Raw genomic sequence first — 17,881 nt, forward strand, 5'->3', positions numbered from 1 at the left:
GAAAACGTTTTAAGTAGAAGAACCGACCGAAATAGGAGTAGTATGGACGCAGTAGAAAGAACCAGAGACCGAACTGTCACCAGACAAAACTGACGACCGAGCACTGAATCCAGGGGTTATTTATGTTGTTTCTCCTCTTTCCCTGTTTTAATTCAAAATCATTTCCTATTTTATCAAAAATCGTATTTGTAATTCGTTGTTTGAAACTCGAAATTCTCTACAATCCTCATCTCAGTTTTAGAACCGTATCTGTTATCTGTTGGTTGAAGCTAGAAATTCTTCCTAGTCCTTGTTTTCACCCCACCGCTCCGAACAGTTTACTCGTTCTTAGCATGGGAGAAAATCCCATCAATTAAGAAATCTTCTTGTCAATGAGAACAGAGTATCATCCTGGCCGCACCTTCATCCACCCCCAAATGAAAGAAAAAAAAAATCATCCTGCGAACCAGTTTGAGCGATTTGCTTAATCTAGCGAGAGAAACGGAAGTATTAGAATCTGATGCATACCCATCTGGAGCAGATGCGGACATCTTCCAAACCTTGAAGAGACAAAACTTCCTTTTCTGGGATAGTCGATGGAGGTTAGAGGAAGATGAAGAAGCTGAGGAGAGAAAAAAATGGCAGAAAGAAAGTAAAAGAAGATGAAGAAGAGTTAGTGGCTAGTGGGTTGGATTAATTAAAAATCCCGGTAGGGACAGTTTCGTCATTTTAATACGACAACGTTACCAATCCACGGTGTCCGGCCCCGGTTGACGGTCGTTAAAAGCCGGACAGACAGACACCGTTTCCGTTTCATCGCCGCGAACAGAAGGAATCGTTGGAAAGGCAGCAGGAGGCCTGAACCATCGGAGACAAGCCGCTCGCCATGTGGCAAATGAACGGCAAGGGATGGGCGCACGTGAGCAGCGCCTCCCTTCGCTCACGTGCCCTGTCCACGTCACCTCCTCATCTGCGCGGGTACCTGTCATTATGAGGTAGACGTTGCCTGGATCGAGCATCACATGCTGCCCTCCTCCCAAACCCCGCCCATTCGGTCCTAAATCCGGCTGAGCACCACTTTTTTTGGGACCCACCACTCTACCCGCCCTGAGTTGGCCACGTGATCCGTGAGGCGATGACGCGGTACGACAACATTTTTTATCACGTGATGCAGTGCGGCTTCCACGGAGAGACGAACACGTGTCGACACCACTGAGGTTAAAATCCCGCCTGCCCCTTCAAAATTATTTTATCCTAATCCTCTCTCTCTCTCCCCTCCAAAACATTATTTACAGATCCCTAAACTGATACCTTAAAGCAGCCCAAGAATGTTCACGTTCGGGAGTTTTTATTTATTTATTTATTTATTACTTAAAAAACCATTACAGAAACCGCGTAGGCGTTACGCATCGTTTTTATGTAACTTTTGTTCAGAGACATCAGGGGTAAGTGTTGACATCCATGGTGCGTGGCTGTCGCACCAAAACATCACAAGGACGCATCTGAACGATGGACCAAATTTGCCTATTTAAGTATGAGCGATTTGATAACGAGGGGTGGGCGGTTATTATTTAAGGGAAGAGTAACGTTGCCCCGGGTTGGCGAACAGCGAATGCAACACGAGCGAGAGAATCAAACACGTCGAACCCGTAATCTTTATAGATCTAGCCAGCTTGGAAATAGAATAAGGTTCCATCTCCTTATACGACCTTGGGTTGCTTGATGTGAGTCATAAAATAAACTAAATAGTTGATGCCACCGGAGGTCGGGGTTAGGTTTTATGAAACTTGACCCCGTCCGGTTAGCGAATAAGGTTTTAAGGAAGAGGTTTGTCACGGTCGATATGGACAAGGGTTTTATGGGGCCCACAAAAAGTACATGACCTCTTGAAAGTGACGCCCCTCATCTATGGGGCCCCCGCTGAGGAATGGGGAAACATGGGTTCTTTCATGTCAGAGGCTTTACACGTGCAGGGATAACCGCACGTGATATCAACTCTGAACCTCCTCTCGCTCGACAAGGAAACGATTTCTATCCGTTTCCTGTCAGATTTCAAGATCGAGCCCCGCCCTTAATCTGAACCATTTAATTAACCCTTGAAGAGAAAAATCTGCCGTGGCCGATGTGGGAAATGATCGGTTTAACCTACCAATCTTTTGAAAGAGTTAGAATAAATAAAAGACGGGTAGCAACAAATCCAGGGTAGGCTCCGAAATGAAAGAGGATGGCCCCAGGAAGGAAGTGACCGGAGGAAGAGAAAGAGCAATCGGAAGGTCACGTGTGATGGATCCACTTGCCAGCACCATTTATGGTAGACGACCGACTTTATATCTAAGTTCATTAAAACCGACCCCGCCTTAATAAAACCATTCTCATCATCTCATCCAACAATTACTGCACCGCTTAGTGTCACATTTTCAATGGTCACATTATCGCTTTCCCTAACTTCCCTGCAAGCAGCAGCGATCGGGCATAATCACGATATCTTTTGATGATTATTATATTCTTATAATAAACAGCTTCTTAAAAATAAAATACATCCTTTGTAACACCGTCGATTATTTTTCACGTGACAGCCCCGCGCTGACAATCAACGGCTATTATTTGGATTTAGGAGACTTTTTTACGGTGAACGAAGGGCCCACGGGCTAAGACAAGCTCTTATTTGGAAAGAGGAAAATGAGGTGGGAGTGGAATCTGCTGCACATGGGGACGGAAAGATGCCCGCGTTTCACGCATATGTGTTGGACATACGGTAGGAAAGGGTCCCACCTGCCCTGCACGTATGGTAGTGCGGCATCACGTGACTTCTCCTTTTTTCCACACCAACATGCTCTTAGTGGGGCCCGCCCAAAAGTACTTGGTTGAATATCGGGATTTACGCCCCCTAATCATCTCATTTAGAGCTGGAATGTCAGGTACATGTCAACGCCAACCGCAGTTAACCGGTCGAGTGATCTCACGAGACTCCCACACGTACACGTACGCTTCCTCGGCATGCGTTCGGAGGAAGCTCTGCCCCTCTGTCCCTCGCTGCCCGTCCCTTCCTGGATCCTCCCGCACGTGAGGACAAAAAGTGGAAGATGAAAAACAAAATTTCAAAACCATTTTTCATTATCTTTTAATAGAGGGATTGGCACCATTTTATTTTTTAAAAATTATATATATTTTTATTTTATTCTGTTTTTATAATGTTCTATTAATGCATGGTCCTCAGGTAAACTTCATGGCGATGAACCGTGGTCCAGCCCAGTTTTGTGTGGTCTTCCTTTTAACACCGTTACATTTTGCTTCAAAGTATCTACTTTGGGTTGGCATTTAGGAAAAGATAGGGCAGGAATATTTTATTTGGTGGACTATCAAATAGTCTTTCATCTTACTCAAGAGGAACTATCTACATAAGAGGAATAAGCATAGTAGTCTACGAACTGCAGCCTAGACTTCTAGGCCACAGTCTGGCCCCACGTCGTTCTGCTTTTTGACACGTGCAAATCATCTTACTGGGTGGGGCCGGCTTCACTCGGTGAACCACACCCACAAAGCGAAAATGAAATGATTCAGATTTGTGGCCCATTCCCTCCTTTGGCGCCTCGGCTAGAACCAAAAGATTTAACAACCAATGCCGTTTGCAAGCTTATTTGTGGAAGGCTGTGGACCATCGCTGGAGAGAGAGACCTACGCACGGCCGTTGGTGGTCACGTGATTAGATATTAGGCGAGCTCTTTATATCAAATTGTGGCCCCACCCGTGGCCCCACCCGTGATGGGTCTCAAGTTTTGGTTTTAATAATCTACTTTCGTTTTTCATAGTTAATAAATTTGCCACAACATACGCGATTCCTCGCCGTTTGACGGCGAGCTGTGGAGCCCGTGATGCATTTGACGCCGTCGCGTTATGGTACGGCGTTTATAGAACGGGGTTTTATGAAACGGAAAAGATGGAGAGAACTGAGAAGGATAACAAAAAACGGAATAAGTAGTGGAGAGAGATCGTAATCTTTGCTAGTCCTTCGACCCGTCTCCTCTTCCGCCGCTCTGTTTCTCGGAAGAGAGGGAAAGAGAAAGATTTCTGTGAAAATTTAGAGACTAACTCACCAGCATTTTTAACTCTGGTGTCTCCTGTTACGCTGTCCGTTCTAATTTTGTCGGCTTTGAATTTTCGTGGCTAGAACGGAGAAGAGGATCTTAGTAGAAATTCGTGGCCGAGTTTATTGGAGTGCGACTTCGAAGGTATGTGTTCTGTGTTCTTCATGTGGATCTGGTTTTGACGTGACTCAGGCGGTGGATTTCTGAAAGAATGTTCTGCAGTTTTCGCAATTGAACTTTCAGAAATCCTTGTGTATGATCCTAATTATGTGATTTCTGATCTTGAATTTTGTTTCTTTTGACCTCCGTTGCAGCTTTCGTTGTATTATGCAGGAGAAAACGTATGAGTACAGAGTCGTCTTCAAGAGCTTATAGTGTAACGAATCTCATCGCAGTAGATAAAATGCTGTTGTCTCCTGTTTTCTGCCTTTTGTTTTTCAGATAGACTAAAAAAATAAAAATGAAAACTCATCTTCCGGTAGCGTTCCTGCAAGTTTCTTCAAGTTTATGCCAATTCTGGCGTCTTTTCTGGCAATGACTCGACCGGATAGAATTTGAAGAAGCAGGAGATAGGTTCGAGTGAGTTGGTCCGCACCGGGATTTCGAAGTGATTTCACTGAAACCGTGTCGCGAAGGATTTGGATGTTCCGGTAGGTGGTCAACTTGAGCGGAAATTGGGTTTGGATTGAGAAGGAACAGCTTGGAAGCCTCCGTTTCCTTTCTTTGGCGAAGAAAATAAACTGCAGATTTGAGTAACAGGATAATTCAGACTTGGCACCTGGGAATTGGATTCCGATTTTTCATAACAAGCAATAAAGGTTAAAGTGAGAAAATTGAAAAACTTTTCTTTGGATGGAGCTTCCCCAACCTCGACCTTTTGGAACAGAAGGTATGCGATTACCGCTATCACGAATTAGCTCAGTTATTATGTGCTCATCTTTTCGTGTGTAAAACTATCAGACACTTGATGTTTTCTCTGATATTTTGTGAACAGATAAAAAATCAACGCATGATTTTCTTTCGCCATACCCCGAGTCTCCAATCCAGCATCAAGATCCGACGCCGGCTTCTCAAGGTAAGTTTTTCAAGTTCGCCTTTGGCTTCAAATCGTTTTGATTTTTTTAATCGATTTTCTTTTTGTTAGTTAAGATTCCATTCTTAGTGCTGACTCGAAGAAATCGATTGCGATTAGAACTAGAATAACAAGTATTAAAAAAAAATTAGTAATTTCTTAGTTCCCCTAATTTCTAAATTTGGAATTATGGATATTGGCTATTTATTTTTGTGACAAAAAATCCTATTTTCAATAGGCACACGTGCTGGGTAGTGGGCCACTCATTAGAATGGCGTCTAATTGAATAGTTGGTTATTGTGGGTCTTTGATCCAAAGTCGAGCGGATAACTGTGACGTCGAAAGGTTGCTGTCCTTGGTGGACCTACCCTCATGTTTGTGTTGGAAACCACGGAAAATCGATGTCAATTAGATCACTGTTCAGTGTTTCTCTGTTGTCTCTTCGGCATGAGTTTGGTCCCTCATGAGGTATGACGTCAATATTGTTGGTAATACACAGATTTCTTCTACTTTTTTTCCCTGCTTTTTAGCGGGCGTTTTTTCACTTCACTTCGAACCCAACTCTGATATATGAAAATTTCACGTCTAATTGTTCGAGTTAGATAGGGATTTGTCAGTCTGGGGGCCAAACTCGGGGCGGGAGACTCAGTTGAAGGAGAAGAGTCGAATGCGCAGTTTCAAATCCAATTCGAGTCACTAAAATTGCGAGTTGATTCAATGAGTTTTTGGTTTTATGAGTTTCAAACACCAGAGGTCCGAGGAAGTTCTTAGTCTCAAAGTTATTCATACGTTTGTATAAGCACATTCCTTACATAGCAGAGAAATGGTCTTCATAACGTCAGAGGTTTTGCGTACAAAGTTGCTTTGTATAGGGGTAAAAGTAAGTACGGATTAGTCAGCACTTAGCACAACGTGTGTTCCATAGAGCACAATAAATTTAGTCCCCTCTAATTTGGAAAGGGCAAATGAGACCTATCCCTTGTGTCAATGGGTCCCATTCAGCCTTTCTAAGTGATACAAGAAGACTAGTATATGCGGTTAATTTTATCTCATGTGTAAGGTTGTACATTCTCTTAACAAAAATTGTTTATTACAAGCATGTACTAATGTAATACACAAAACCGATGTAAGTTTTTTCAATCATTTCGAGCTATGGCTTAGCTCTCCACAATTTGACATATCTTTCCTGATCATAAAAGTAACGAAGATTTATTCCTTATAAGATCCGGCGGTGTGTACATGACAGTAGGAATGTCCATGTGAATGTTGAACTAATAAAAAATAACCCATTTGATTGCTTTGAAGTAGGAGGGTTATTATGGCTGCTACCTTATTTGGGTTAGTATGGCTGCTACCTTATTTGGAACTCACCGACATGAATTAGAGATTGGGAACTGAACACGGGCGCTTGGAGTAAGGTTTACTCCGAACTCAGCAGCTAATCCTTAAGTCTTAGAATGTTAAAGCTCCTGTATACATGACACCAGAAGGATGAGAATAGAAGGATTACCACAATGAAAGTCAACTATGAAAAGGAATTCGGAATTCTTGGAGGAGAAATGGCTAATAGAATTTGGTTTTGTTTCTGGCGAAGTGCTCTAACGCAAAGTTGTCTGAATTTCTACAGGTTTTTATCTCAAAACCCACGATTTCCTTCGACCGCTTGAAAGGGTTGGTAAAAACAATGGCACAGGGGAAGGCACAAATGACTTGACGAATGTAGAGAAGCCACCTTCTGTTGAGCACGTACTGCCAGGTGGAATTGGCACTTACAGTATAAGCCACATTTCCAAATTTGGCCGAGGAATTGTAAAGCCCGAGAGAACCATATTGCCCATTGTTCAAGTAAATAGTACCGACAGACAAATGGAAACTAACAGGGTTAGCAATGGCTGCAAGCCCTACAACGGGGGTGCATTTACTCTATGGGAAGAGATGGCTGCGGGAAAGGATAAAGCGGGAGGGCAACCTATAAGAGGTAAAACTCGATCTTTTACTCATCTGTAGGAATGGGAGTTTCTAACGTAATATTTTCTTTAATAGTTTTTCACATAATATTAGCTGCTTCTATGTGACCAGCCATAGCTCTGAAGTCCCATTTGAGATCTTGTATGGGCATACAGATGGAGGACTAGCGTGGATTATTGTTGCTCGTATCGACTAATTGTTCCTTTATATCTACTAGCTTGAAGAGTAGGACAGTCATATCATTTCTTTAGGTTGGTTACAAGTGACATGCATTTTGTAGACTAGTACCAAACTAACAGACATCATGTAAAAGTGTGTAAGATTGAAGAGTATAGAGAGAAGAAGTAAGAGGAAGAAGAGGGGAAAGAGAGATGAGAGAATAGAGTCTGGAAAGAACTCTCGTTGGGGGTTGTGCTCGAACCCATCTTCATTAATAACTTAACTTTAGGGATAAATATAATTATACCCTTATATACTTAAATTTAATTAAATCCATATATCTCCCACTATACATACTCAAATTATATCAAACTTGATCTAGAGGTAGAGCTAAATATGTAGAATAATATGAAAAAAGACAAAACTGCCCTTCAACAGTTTTTCTAACACTTCCCATGAAGGTGGAACATAAATATCCATTAGTCCTAACTTGTTACAGAAATACCGAATTTTGCATTTTCCTAAAGCTTTAGTAACATGTCTGCGACTTGATCACTAGATTGAACATAGGGAGTGACAACTTCCTTCTTCATCACTTTGTCTTGAATGAAGTGATAATCTACCTCAATATGTTTAGTTCTTTCATGAAATATTAGATTCCCTACAATGAATATGGCTGCTTGATCGTTACAATACATAGTCATAAACTCATCTCTCTGTAGAATTAATTCTCTGACCACCAATCTCACCCACATCAATTCACTGACTGTATGAGTCATGGCTCTATACTACCCTTCAGCACTGGATCGGGTCACAATGTTTTGCTTTTTGCTCTTTCAGCTTACCAAATTACTTCCCATGAACACACAATAACCGGTGGTAGACTTTCTGTCAAGTTTGGACCTGACATTATTTGCATCCAAGAAAGCTTCTATTTTTAAATGATCATGGGGTTTAAAGAATAACTCTTTTCCAGATGACCCCTTTAAGTACCTTAATATTCTCTATGCAGCCTCCAGATGAACCTTGCGAAGACAATCCATAAAATGATTGACAACACTAACAACAAAAGATATGTTACGGCAAGTGACTATGGCATATGTCAGATTGCCAACTAATCGGCAATATATTCTCTTGTCATTGAGTTCATTACTCTGTTCGTCATGAAGATCATGTTCAACCACCATTGGAGTCTCCATTATTTTGGCACCTAACAAACCATACTCCTGCAATATATCAATGACATACTTCCTCTATGTCAATATGAGGCCTACCTTACTTCTAGCCACCTCAATGCCTATAAAATACTTTTTAAGGAATCCTGATTTTTAATTTGAAGGTGTGTAGCAAGATGTGCCTTCTCAATGCTTGTCATATCACTACCAAGTAAGATAATATCATCCACATATACTAACAAAATTACAATACCAAATGGTCTCTTCAGGATAAAAAGTGAATGGTCATAGTGACTTCTAGAAAAGCCAAAAGATATAACCACCTGACTAAATTTCACAAACCATACTCGAGGGCTTTGTTTGAGACCATATATAGCCTTCGTGCATACTTTGTCGGTCTCCCCCTGAGCAACATTCCTAGGAGGTTACTCTATATAAACCTCTTTATCCAAGTCACCATACAAGAAGGTATTTTTAATATCAAGTTGCAACAACGATCACCCCTGGTTCACAACCACAAAAATCAATATCTGCATTCACACCATAAGTGTGAGTGTATCCTTTGACTACCAATCGAGATTTTTATCTCTCAATGGACCATCCACCTTATACTTTACAATATATACCCAACAACATCCAACCACTGTAGTACCAGGAGGTAAGTCACACAATGTCCAGGTACCTTTGTCCAGTAGGGCCTCCATTACAACATCCATGGCCTGCTTCCATTAAAGAGACGAGAGAATCCTGCACAGGAGAAGGGATAGTACAAGATGACAATGACAAAACAGTCACTTATTTGACATTGTTCATTCTGATATTTGGAGTCCTTGTCCTGTGCTCAATATCTTTGGTTATAAGTACTTTCTTTCATTTATTGATGATTTTAGTCGATGTACTTTGGTGTATCTCCTATGCGAGTAGTCTTCAAGTATTTGATGTGTTTCAACACTTTGATAGTGAAATCAATAATCAGTTTGATACTTCTATTCGTGTACTTCACATTGATAATGGTTTGGAATTTATGAATAAGAAATTTGATTTGTTTTGTCAAAGTCATGGTATTACACATTAGTTAGCTTGTGTCTTTACTCCACAACAAAATGGAGTAGCTGAGTGTAAGAATCACCATATCTTGGAAGTGGCACGAATTATGTTATTACACACGAATGTACCCACATTGTATTGGAGTGATGCAATTTTTACTGCCTGCTTTCTCATTAACAAGATGCTTTCCTTTGTTCTTGGAGATGAAATCCCTATACAGGTGTTGATGCTGTCTATCACACTATTTTCATTATCTCCTTATGTTTTTGGATGTGTTTGTTTTGTACATGTCTTTGGTTATTCCAAAGATAAATTGTCTCCTTGTTTAGTAAAGTGTATTTTCTTGGGATATTCTCGTACTCAGAAGGGATATAAATGCTTCTGTCATTCTACTAAGAAGACTTTTGTATATGCAGATGTGACTTTTTTTGTGAAACTTCGCTTTTTACTTCATCCACCATAGATGTGTTTCCATCTATTACTAGTCCTTCATTTGGTGCTACTACAGAGAAACCATTGTAGATATATCTCAAATGGCTTGTGTTTTAACACCAAGCCTCAGGTCTATCTCTCACACCGGATCATGAATCCTCTTTGTCTGCGAATCTTGACGTAAGTGATTTTCACCTTCATATTGTCCTTTGGAAAGGTGTTCTTAAAGGAACTTGGTACCCTCTATCAATTTTTGTATCTTTTGAATCATTGTCTTACCAGTAGAAATAGTGTGCTCTAATACCAGGAAACAGTGTAGGATTGAAGAGTATAGAGAGAAGAAGTAAGAGGAATAAGAGGGGAAAGAGAGATGAGAGAAGAGAGTCTGGAAAGAACTCTTGCTGGGGGTCTTTAATAATCTAACTTTAGGGATAATTACAGTTATACCCTTATACCCTTATACACTTAAAAACTTAATTAACTTCTTGTATCTCCCACTATACATACTCAAATTACATCAAACTTGAACAAGAGATAGATCTAAACATGTAGAACAATATAACACCCATTCTTGAGATCACAGCTAACATAAAAAGGCAAAACTACCCTGCAACTGTTTTTCTAACATCATGCAATCATGCAAAAAGTACTTAGTGCCCACTGAACTTGGGAGTGACAAGTTTTCTGTTTTTCCTTTTCTTTTTATGGTATTATGAAGAAAGCTTGTCCATGAATAGTTAGTGTCGTGATCTCATTTGCTGCAGCAGGAGCAATCTGTGCTAGCGACTAACTACAGAGAAATCTGTAAGCAATTGCAGGTAGTCATCATATGTCCATAACATCCCCTTAAGAAAGCCTGGCTATTTCTGACTTCATACGCTGTCAAAACTGCACAGGCGCGGCAGCGGATGCTCCTTTCACAGGATGAATTAATTTTTCTCACAAGCCTTCATTGGATCTTGGGATCTATGGGTTTTTAGGGTATGATAGTTTCACTTGGGCGGAATATTACTTCTATAGGCAGCTTAGACCTTACTAATCTGAATACTGTATATGAGCTCTGAAGTCTGACCTATCTTTATAAGTAATAATGTGTTTCGACTAACTTTAGAAAGACATTTGACAAACCGAATCTTAGTTGAATGGAGTGTATTTATGTAGAAGTTAGGTTTTTTAGCAGTGAAATACTAGGGCAAAGGTCCTACATTATTGTGATGAGGTATACCATGCCCCATGATTTTGTCTTATATTGACTCTCAGGAAATCTATCTATCGGTACTTTTAATCATGATTGATTAATACTTTATATTCTCGTTGTTCTACCCTGGTAAAAGAGAATTACAACTCATCTCATGAGTGAACTGTTAGTGCGGTTTCTTGAAAATGCTAAAAAATTATTGTCTAGATTTGTATATATCTAATCAAATCTAATTAGGTGCAGGTAAGATAGACATTGTTTTTCCCACATTTTTATATGGTATGCGAAACAGTTACAATTATGCCTTTTGAGATCAGTGTCATGAAGTATCAAACATGTAAAATTGAATTTTATTCAATTTAGATATTCAAGTTATTTGGACAGTAATATTAATTGTACTTCCTATTCATAGAGGTGTGATGAAGTGGATGATTAATACTGCATTGAGCACGGTAAGTGTCATAGTTTTGGTGCTCTGGACAAATTATATTCACAGTCTTTGGTGCAGCTGGGCTGTAAACATTTGATAAATAGGTGTTTGATACGAAAGATAGATACTTGCGATGCGTGACTTGATAATCTGCTTTGGATTCCTTGGAACTTAATATGTTTCAAAATCTGACAAAATCCTTTCTTTGCTTGAATCCCACCTTCTAAAAAAAATTAAGTTAGTGTTTGAATCTCTGATGTTTAATAGTAATTCTGATTTTCAGTCTTCTGGAGAAAGGTGTGTTTCCAAGTTCCATAATTAATTTTAGGGAGAAAGGCATCTGAGCTTCAATTTCCTTTATAAATGGACTGCCAAAAGACAATGTATGTTATTAGTATAATTTTTTTGCAGTATCAACCCAAATGAAATGTCTAAACCCCATTAAGTAAATTATATTACTTGCAGGTGCAAATAAAGTTAGTTCCCAAATATGTAAATGGTTTCCATGAAAGATTTTTAATGTAAGATGTTGCAGGAATATCTAGTTTTGATGTTGTACAAGGAGCTGTCAGAATAATGCCAGAAAATGATATTGTCTTTGTCTCACGTAAGGGGTCCCATCCTTGAAGTAAATGAAAAGATGTCAGCATTTTTTTAATACTAATCAGTCTTTTGTCAAGGGAAAATTTCTTTGGCAAGATTATTTGGCTACTCATTGATTTTGTATCATTGCAAAGTTATTATACTTTCAAAATTTGTGGAAAAGCTTTTGTTTGTTTTTCAGGAGAAATTTATGATATCTTGTGATATTGTTTGATAGGACTTTCTCTATGTGTTTTTATGTGTCTTTGTCTGTGTGAACGCATGTGTGCATGTGTGTGTGTGTCTGCCACTCGTGCCTATGTGTGTGCGCATGTGCGTGTGTGTGCGCATGTCTATAGTGAGTTTTTCAGAAAGTTGAAAAAAACATTTTCAAAAAAAAATACTAAAGTGATTAACTAAAAAAAGGAATACTTATTCCAGTTTCCACTTCTTGGGTTCTCCTAATCCTTCATTTACTCGGTGTGATTTATTTATGCATTTTGCTACGAAATTGCCTAGTCATGTGAACTCACGCTCTGTGCACATGATTTCACATGTCCCCAAACTTGAGCTGGTAAAGTTGTCAGCGGGATATTTCATATCTGGACTCTATACTCTGGAGTCTGGAGTCTGGAGTCTGGAGTCTTTGGACTAGGCTCTAAGCGCACCTCTGTTTGAGAACCTCGTCCAGAGTCTCCAGACTGGAGATTTCAGTGTGCAGGTTAAAGCAAATGAAGTTTTCTAGTGGCATTTATTATCATCTCTTTTCCTGCTTTTTGCAGAGCCAACGGAGAAATTAGGGCAGTGGTTGTTGGAAAGGCCTTCCTCCTTTGTCTCACGAAATGGTGGCAGCTTAAGCTCTTTCTCATCATCCAAGTTGGTGACTTTCTCTCCCTTATTTCTCAGGGTTCCTTACATTCCTAATTGGGATGTTAGGGTTTTGATTGTTGTCATGTACCCTTTCGCTTTCTGGTAGAATTCATGGGGTTTTCTGCTTTACCTTCTGTACAGGCAACAAGAAGAAGAAGGAGGGAGGCAGAAAAACCATGGCTTCATGGAAATGATGATATCACCAAGGAGTGATCTTCCCGAAGAGGAAGAGGATGAAGAAGAAGATTACATGAAGAAGGAGACCTCTTCTCAGCAAGGTATTATACTAGCTCTACTGATCACCGTATTGATGTGAGCAAGTGGCCCTTAGTTCAAATTTCCAGTTGAGAAGCGCTTCAATGTTTTTGGGAGGAGCTCAACTTTTGCAGAATTGAGAGAGTACCTAAGATGCTCCATATTGGGTGTTAGTTGGCCACCCTTTTAGTATTTGTTGGAGGCCATCTCTTGACTCAACTAAGCCCTCGTCCAGGCACATTAGATGAGACCCTCCTTTTCCCACTTGTGTCTATATATATGTTGATAGAGGAAGCCATAAATTTCAGCTAGGTGATCAACCCAATGATGCCACATGCTTGTTCTCCTCTCGCATCTTATCAATGCATACCTGTGCAGCCTTCACTGAAATGCTGTCACTTTACTCTCTCTGCCACTTTCTCTCGTTGTTTTTATTTCATTTCTATAGTTTAATAATATTTTAAAAACTGAGTTATTAAATTTATCAGGTCTCATTTAAAAAAAAAAAAAATTATCATGTGATGTAATGCTGTATTTTCTTAAATCTCTTTCAATTCTTTTTACATTTTCATTTTTACTTGTCTTATTCTATTTAAGCTGACGATATATGGTTCTTGCCTCTATAAAATGATCATATGAATACTTCCCTCGCGGAAGAGAGAGAGAGAGCCTACTTGCATCTCCTTTTACTCTTCTAATGTGTTAAACATTTTCTTTTAGTTTCATGCATTTCGGCTCTTGCAGGAGATGTGGGGTTGAAAGTTGATGGCAAAGGAAATGATCGGAATATCGCAACACCAAGGTCAAAGCATTCTGCAACGGAGCAGAGGAGAAGGAGCAAAATCAATGATAGGTATGCTTTTGTTTCAATGACAGGTATAAAACTTGAAGTACATTAAGTTAGTTTCTTGCCTGTCTGACTGACTGCCGCCTCAGCAAGCATTCATAGAAAATTAGTATCTCTGAAAACAAAAGCTTCTCACCATTTTCACTTGTATGGTGATAGACAATAAGTCCTCTCTATCAATTCCATTACTTATGCATAATTAACTGATAGAGGATAAATTAATATACGCACTTTCATAAAAAAAAAAAACTGATAGAGGATAAAGAAAATAAGGATCTGTAAGTTTTGATGAGGAAGCCTGCATTAATTCGTTTGCAGTGTTGGCACGTAGGTCTGATATTTTACAATGTTTGCATGTTAAGGTGTAGTCTACAAATTCTGTGGGTTTATACTATATGGTTTTCTCATATTATCTTTCTTTGTTTATTTCTTGTATTGCTGAGATGTTGGTGGACATGGTTCATCCTCCTGCAGCTAATTTCTCTTAAGATCATGCTTTTTTTTCTGTGCTTTTATTATATGTAGTCTTTGAATTGTAAAGAGGTTTTGTGTGATGTGTCTGGTGTTCTGTTCCTCTAGAATCATTCCCGACCATGGTCTCATTGGTCCCTATGGCTTATACCTGATTCCATGTTCAAGTAATTGATTTGTTGAGATTAAAAAATTAATTTCTCTTTTTCAAAAAATATTAATACAAGCTGAGCACTTTCCGTGTGCACATTTTACCTTAATTTAATTTGTATGACAGATTTCAGATATTGAGAGGACTCATACCTCAAAGTGATCAGAAAAGAGATAAGGCATCTTTCCTTCTAGAGGTAGAATTTGTTCCAAGATGCATGTTGTATACTGACTTTACCATAATATCTGTATTTTCCTGAATATTTTCAATCCTCATCTCGTGGACAGGTAATTGAACACATTCAATTTTTGCAAGAGAAAGTTCACAAGTATGAGACCGCATTCCCAGGGTGGAACCATGAGAGCATGAAACTGATGCCATGGGTAAACAGCTAGTGCATTTCCCTATGTTTCATGTACCTTAGTAGATGTTTCAAAATTGTTCTGCTATTATCTGCTTTTCAGGGCAGTGTCTCACACACCACTTGCTACCTTTTTAAACCCCCAAGCCTCCCCACCCGCACTTCCACCCAGTTAGTTGTGTTGCTGGTTATGAAGGGCATAATGAAACAGGATCTGATAATCCCTCTATTCATTTTCTCTTGAAACAGAAACACAACCAAGGACCAGGAGAGAATATACCTGACCATGCTTGTGTTATGAAAAATGGGTCTGATCCTGGGTTGATGTTAACGGGGAAGTTTGATGACAATAGCTTTGCTGTCTCTCCAGCAATGCTTGCAGCTGCACAAAATCCTATGGAATCTGATATTGGTACAGTCCCACCACACAAACCAATGGATAATCATCCTACAGGCTTGGGAAGCAAGGGTGTTTCTATTCATTTGCAACAGAAATTGTTCCCTCCAGTTGTAAGGAGTGGTGGTGGGCTTGCCCAACCTTCCCAAAGACTGATGTCCGATGCTGAGAGTATGGCGCATCAGTGGTTGAGACCGAACTCAGCTGAAAGTGACACCACCGAACAAGAGGAGATGACAATTGCAGGAGGAACGATTCGCATGTCTGGGGTTCATAGTCAAGGGTGAGAATGCTGTGTTTGACATTTTCTTTTGCCATGCGTTTGTGTATGTACATTGATTTTGGAAGCAGTTCAAATATCTTGGTTTTTTTTGAAAGTCTACCTATCCTATTATGAGCTTTCCAGGATGACTTAGAAATCAAGAAGATAAAAACTAGATTTTTAACTTCATCTATGTCGCCAATATCATCATTATGAAGTAGCTCTATGATATATTCCTATCATCTATATGAATCCTCTTCCTCCATTCTGCTCTATATTTGGCAAGCTTTTTCCTTAACTTTAGTTCAGGTATTTCTGACCACTGCTATTCATATCATTTTCAGCTGTTTTAGGATGAATTGATAAGGATAAAGTGCAATTGCTATAGGCCTCCTTTGGACATTGTTAGAGTATTAGAAATTGACTCATCTTTGTTTCTAGATGCTGCTCCCGAAGTGTTCCTTAGTCTATTCCTCATTTGGTCTTTCATAGTTTTGCTATACACCTAACTCAATACTCATATTGCTATTATTGTATTTAATTATGATCTCCATTTTAATGTAAAATGTGCTTTTCCTGTCTAAAATTTAACACCATGAAGTATAAAGTGTCTAAAAGTTTACCTTTGTTAGAGACGAGAGATTTTTTGTAGAAAAATAATATGTATTGTTATTTTTATTGCAAGATTGCGTTCCAAGTTTCAATAAGCATTTGTTGCTCATAGATTGTTGTCATGCTGTAAAACAGGTTATTCAGTTCTCTAACTCAAGCTCTGCAGAACTCCGGCATAGACTTATCACAAGCCAACTTCTCTCTTCAGATAGATATTGGCAAGCGTGGTAGTCGACCTTCCACTACCACATCTAGTGCGAAGGTAATGTCTTTTTGGGTTCAAGGTACTCGCAATGTTCATACACACTGCATTTTGGTAAGAATCATACGGAAATGATTATCATGACTTTGGAGTGAACTTGCCTGTCACCGTATTGAATATCTTTTTGAACGAACTGTATTAGTTAATTGTTCTTTCCGTGCCTTTAGCGATGTTTCTATTTGGAAATTTCATGACCCGTACTTCTCCACAAAAGAAACATTTATTGACTAGTATCATTATTCCTACCATTCATTTTAGGATCAAGAGGACCCATCATCCAGTACACGCGCTATGGCACATTCAAGGGTAGCGAGCAGTGGTGAGGATTCAGATCCTGCTCAAAAGAGATTCCGACTGGATAATAGCTGAGTTTTTCAATTTCTATTGATTTTTCCAGTCGCCTTTGATTATATTATTCTTGTTCCTGCCTGGTTGATAAACTCTCCGTCCAGTGTAAATGTTGGGGTTTATGCTTTGGCAGTAAATCTGGATTTCAAAGCATTAGGTATTCTTTTATTTGTATCTTTCCTTTTTCCTTTTGCACAGAAGCTTCCATGAAAAATAGTGAAGCTGCTCATGTTTCAAAGGCTTCCTTTCATACAAGAAGCTTCTGTCTTCGCTGCATATAATAAGCTTATGTGACTGGTGGAGAGCCACTCCGGTCTAGACTTTGCTTTGACTTTGATCTGACTTGGCCGTGCGTCTGGATTTGTGCATTTTTTTTTTTTTTTATGTGGAGGGAATGAGACTTAAATTTTGAATACGGTTTTCTCAATTCTAATAAAAAAAACCATTAAGTGCAGTTTTTTTTTACCTTTTTAAAATTAAGTTATTTTTTTAAAATATGATCTTGGTTGCTGTTCTCATATTAAATATGATCATTTCGATTTTCGGTATATGGGTAACAAAACTTATCAATGGTATTAACATGGACCATCCAGTATGGTGGCAAGGATCAGTGGAAACTGGGTCAGGGCAATAAGTTTGATTGTCAGATGTTCTGGTAGAATATATATATATATATATAAAAAATAAAAAATAACAGGATCAAGGGAGACGCTTCTCTGATTTGTGGAAGGTGATTGTCCCTTCTCTTACGGTTATGTGAAGAGGAATAGATCCCTTGCCTCTCATCTTCTTGCAATGCCAGGTTAGATAGGAGATCTCTCCTGTATGGTTTCTAAGATATAGGTAAGGGTTGGCAGTCCAAACTCTCTTTTACGCTATGGGGGGATTAAGGCCACCCCTCCCCTCTATTTCTAGTGC

The 17,881-nt window shown here is 39.3% G+C and overlaps 1 protein-coding gene across 1 annotated transcript; it reads left to right on the forward strand.

The window, feature by feature from the left end:
* Positions 1–3,857: 3,857 nt before the first annotated feature.
* On the forward strand, positions 3,858–17,315 carry LOC137942214 (transcription factor BIM2-like). Its single transcript, XM_068787917.1, has 12 exons — positions 3,858–4,208; positions 4,379–4,953; positions 5,059–5,139; positions 6,764–7,114; positions 12,910–13,003; positions 13,139–13,275; positions 13,997–14,105; positions 14,848–14,917; positions 15,009–15,104; positions 15,332–15,762; positions 16,489–16,615; positions 16,874–17,315. Exons 2-12 carry the CDS (start codon positions 4,917–4,919, stop codon positions 16,982–16,984), a joined length of 1,644 nt encoding a protein of 547 aa, XP_068644018.1. The 5' UTR covers positions 3,858–4,208; positions 4,379–4,916; the 3' UTR covers positions 16,985–17,315.
* Positions 17,316–17,881: the final 566 nt, after the last annotated feature.

Source organism: Aristolochia californica, unplaced genomic scaffold (assembly GCF_029961685.1).
Source record: "Aristolochia californica isolate CCGP_79_NKW_82.1479 unplaced genomic scaffold, dmAriCali1.0.hap1 SCAF_9, whole genome shotgun sequence".
NCBI lineage: Eukaryota > Viridiplantae > Streptophyta > Magnoliopsida > Piperales > Aristolochiaceae > Aristolochia > Aristolochia californica.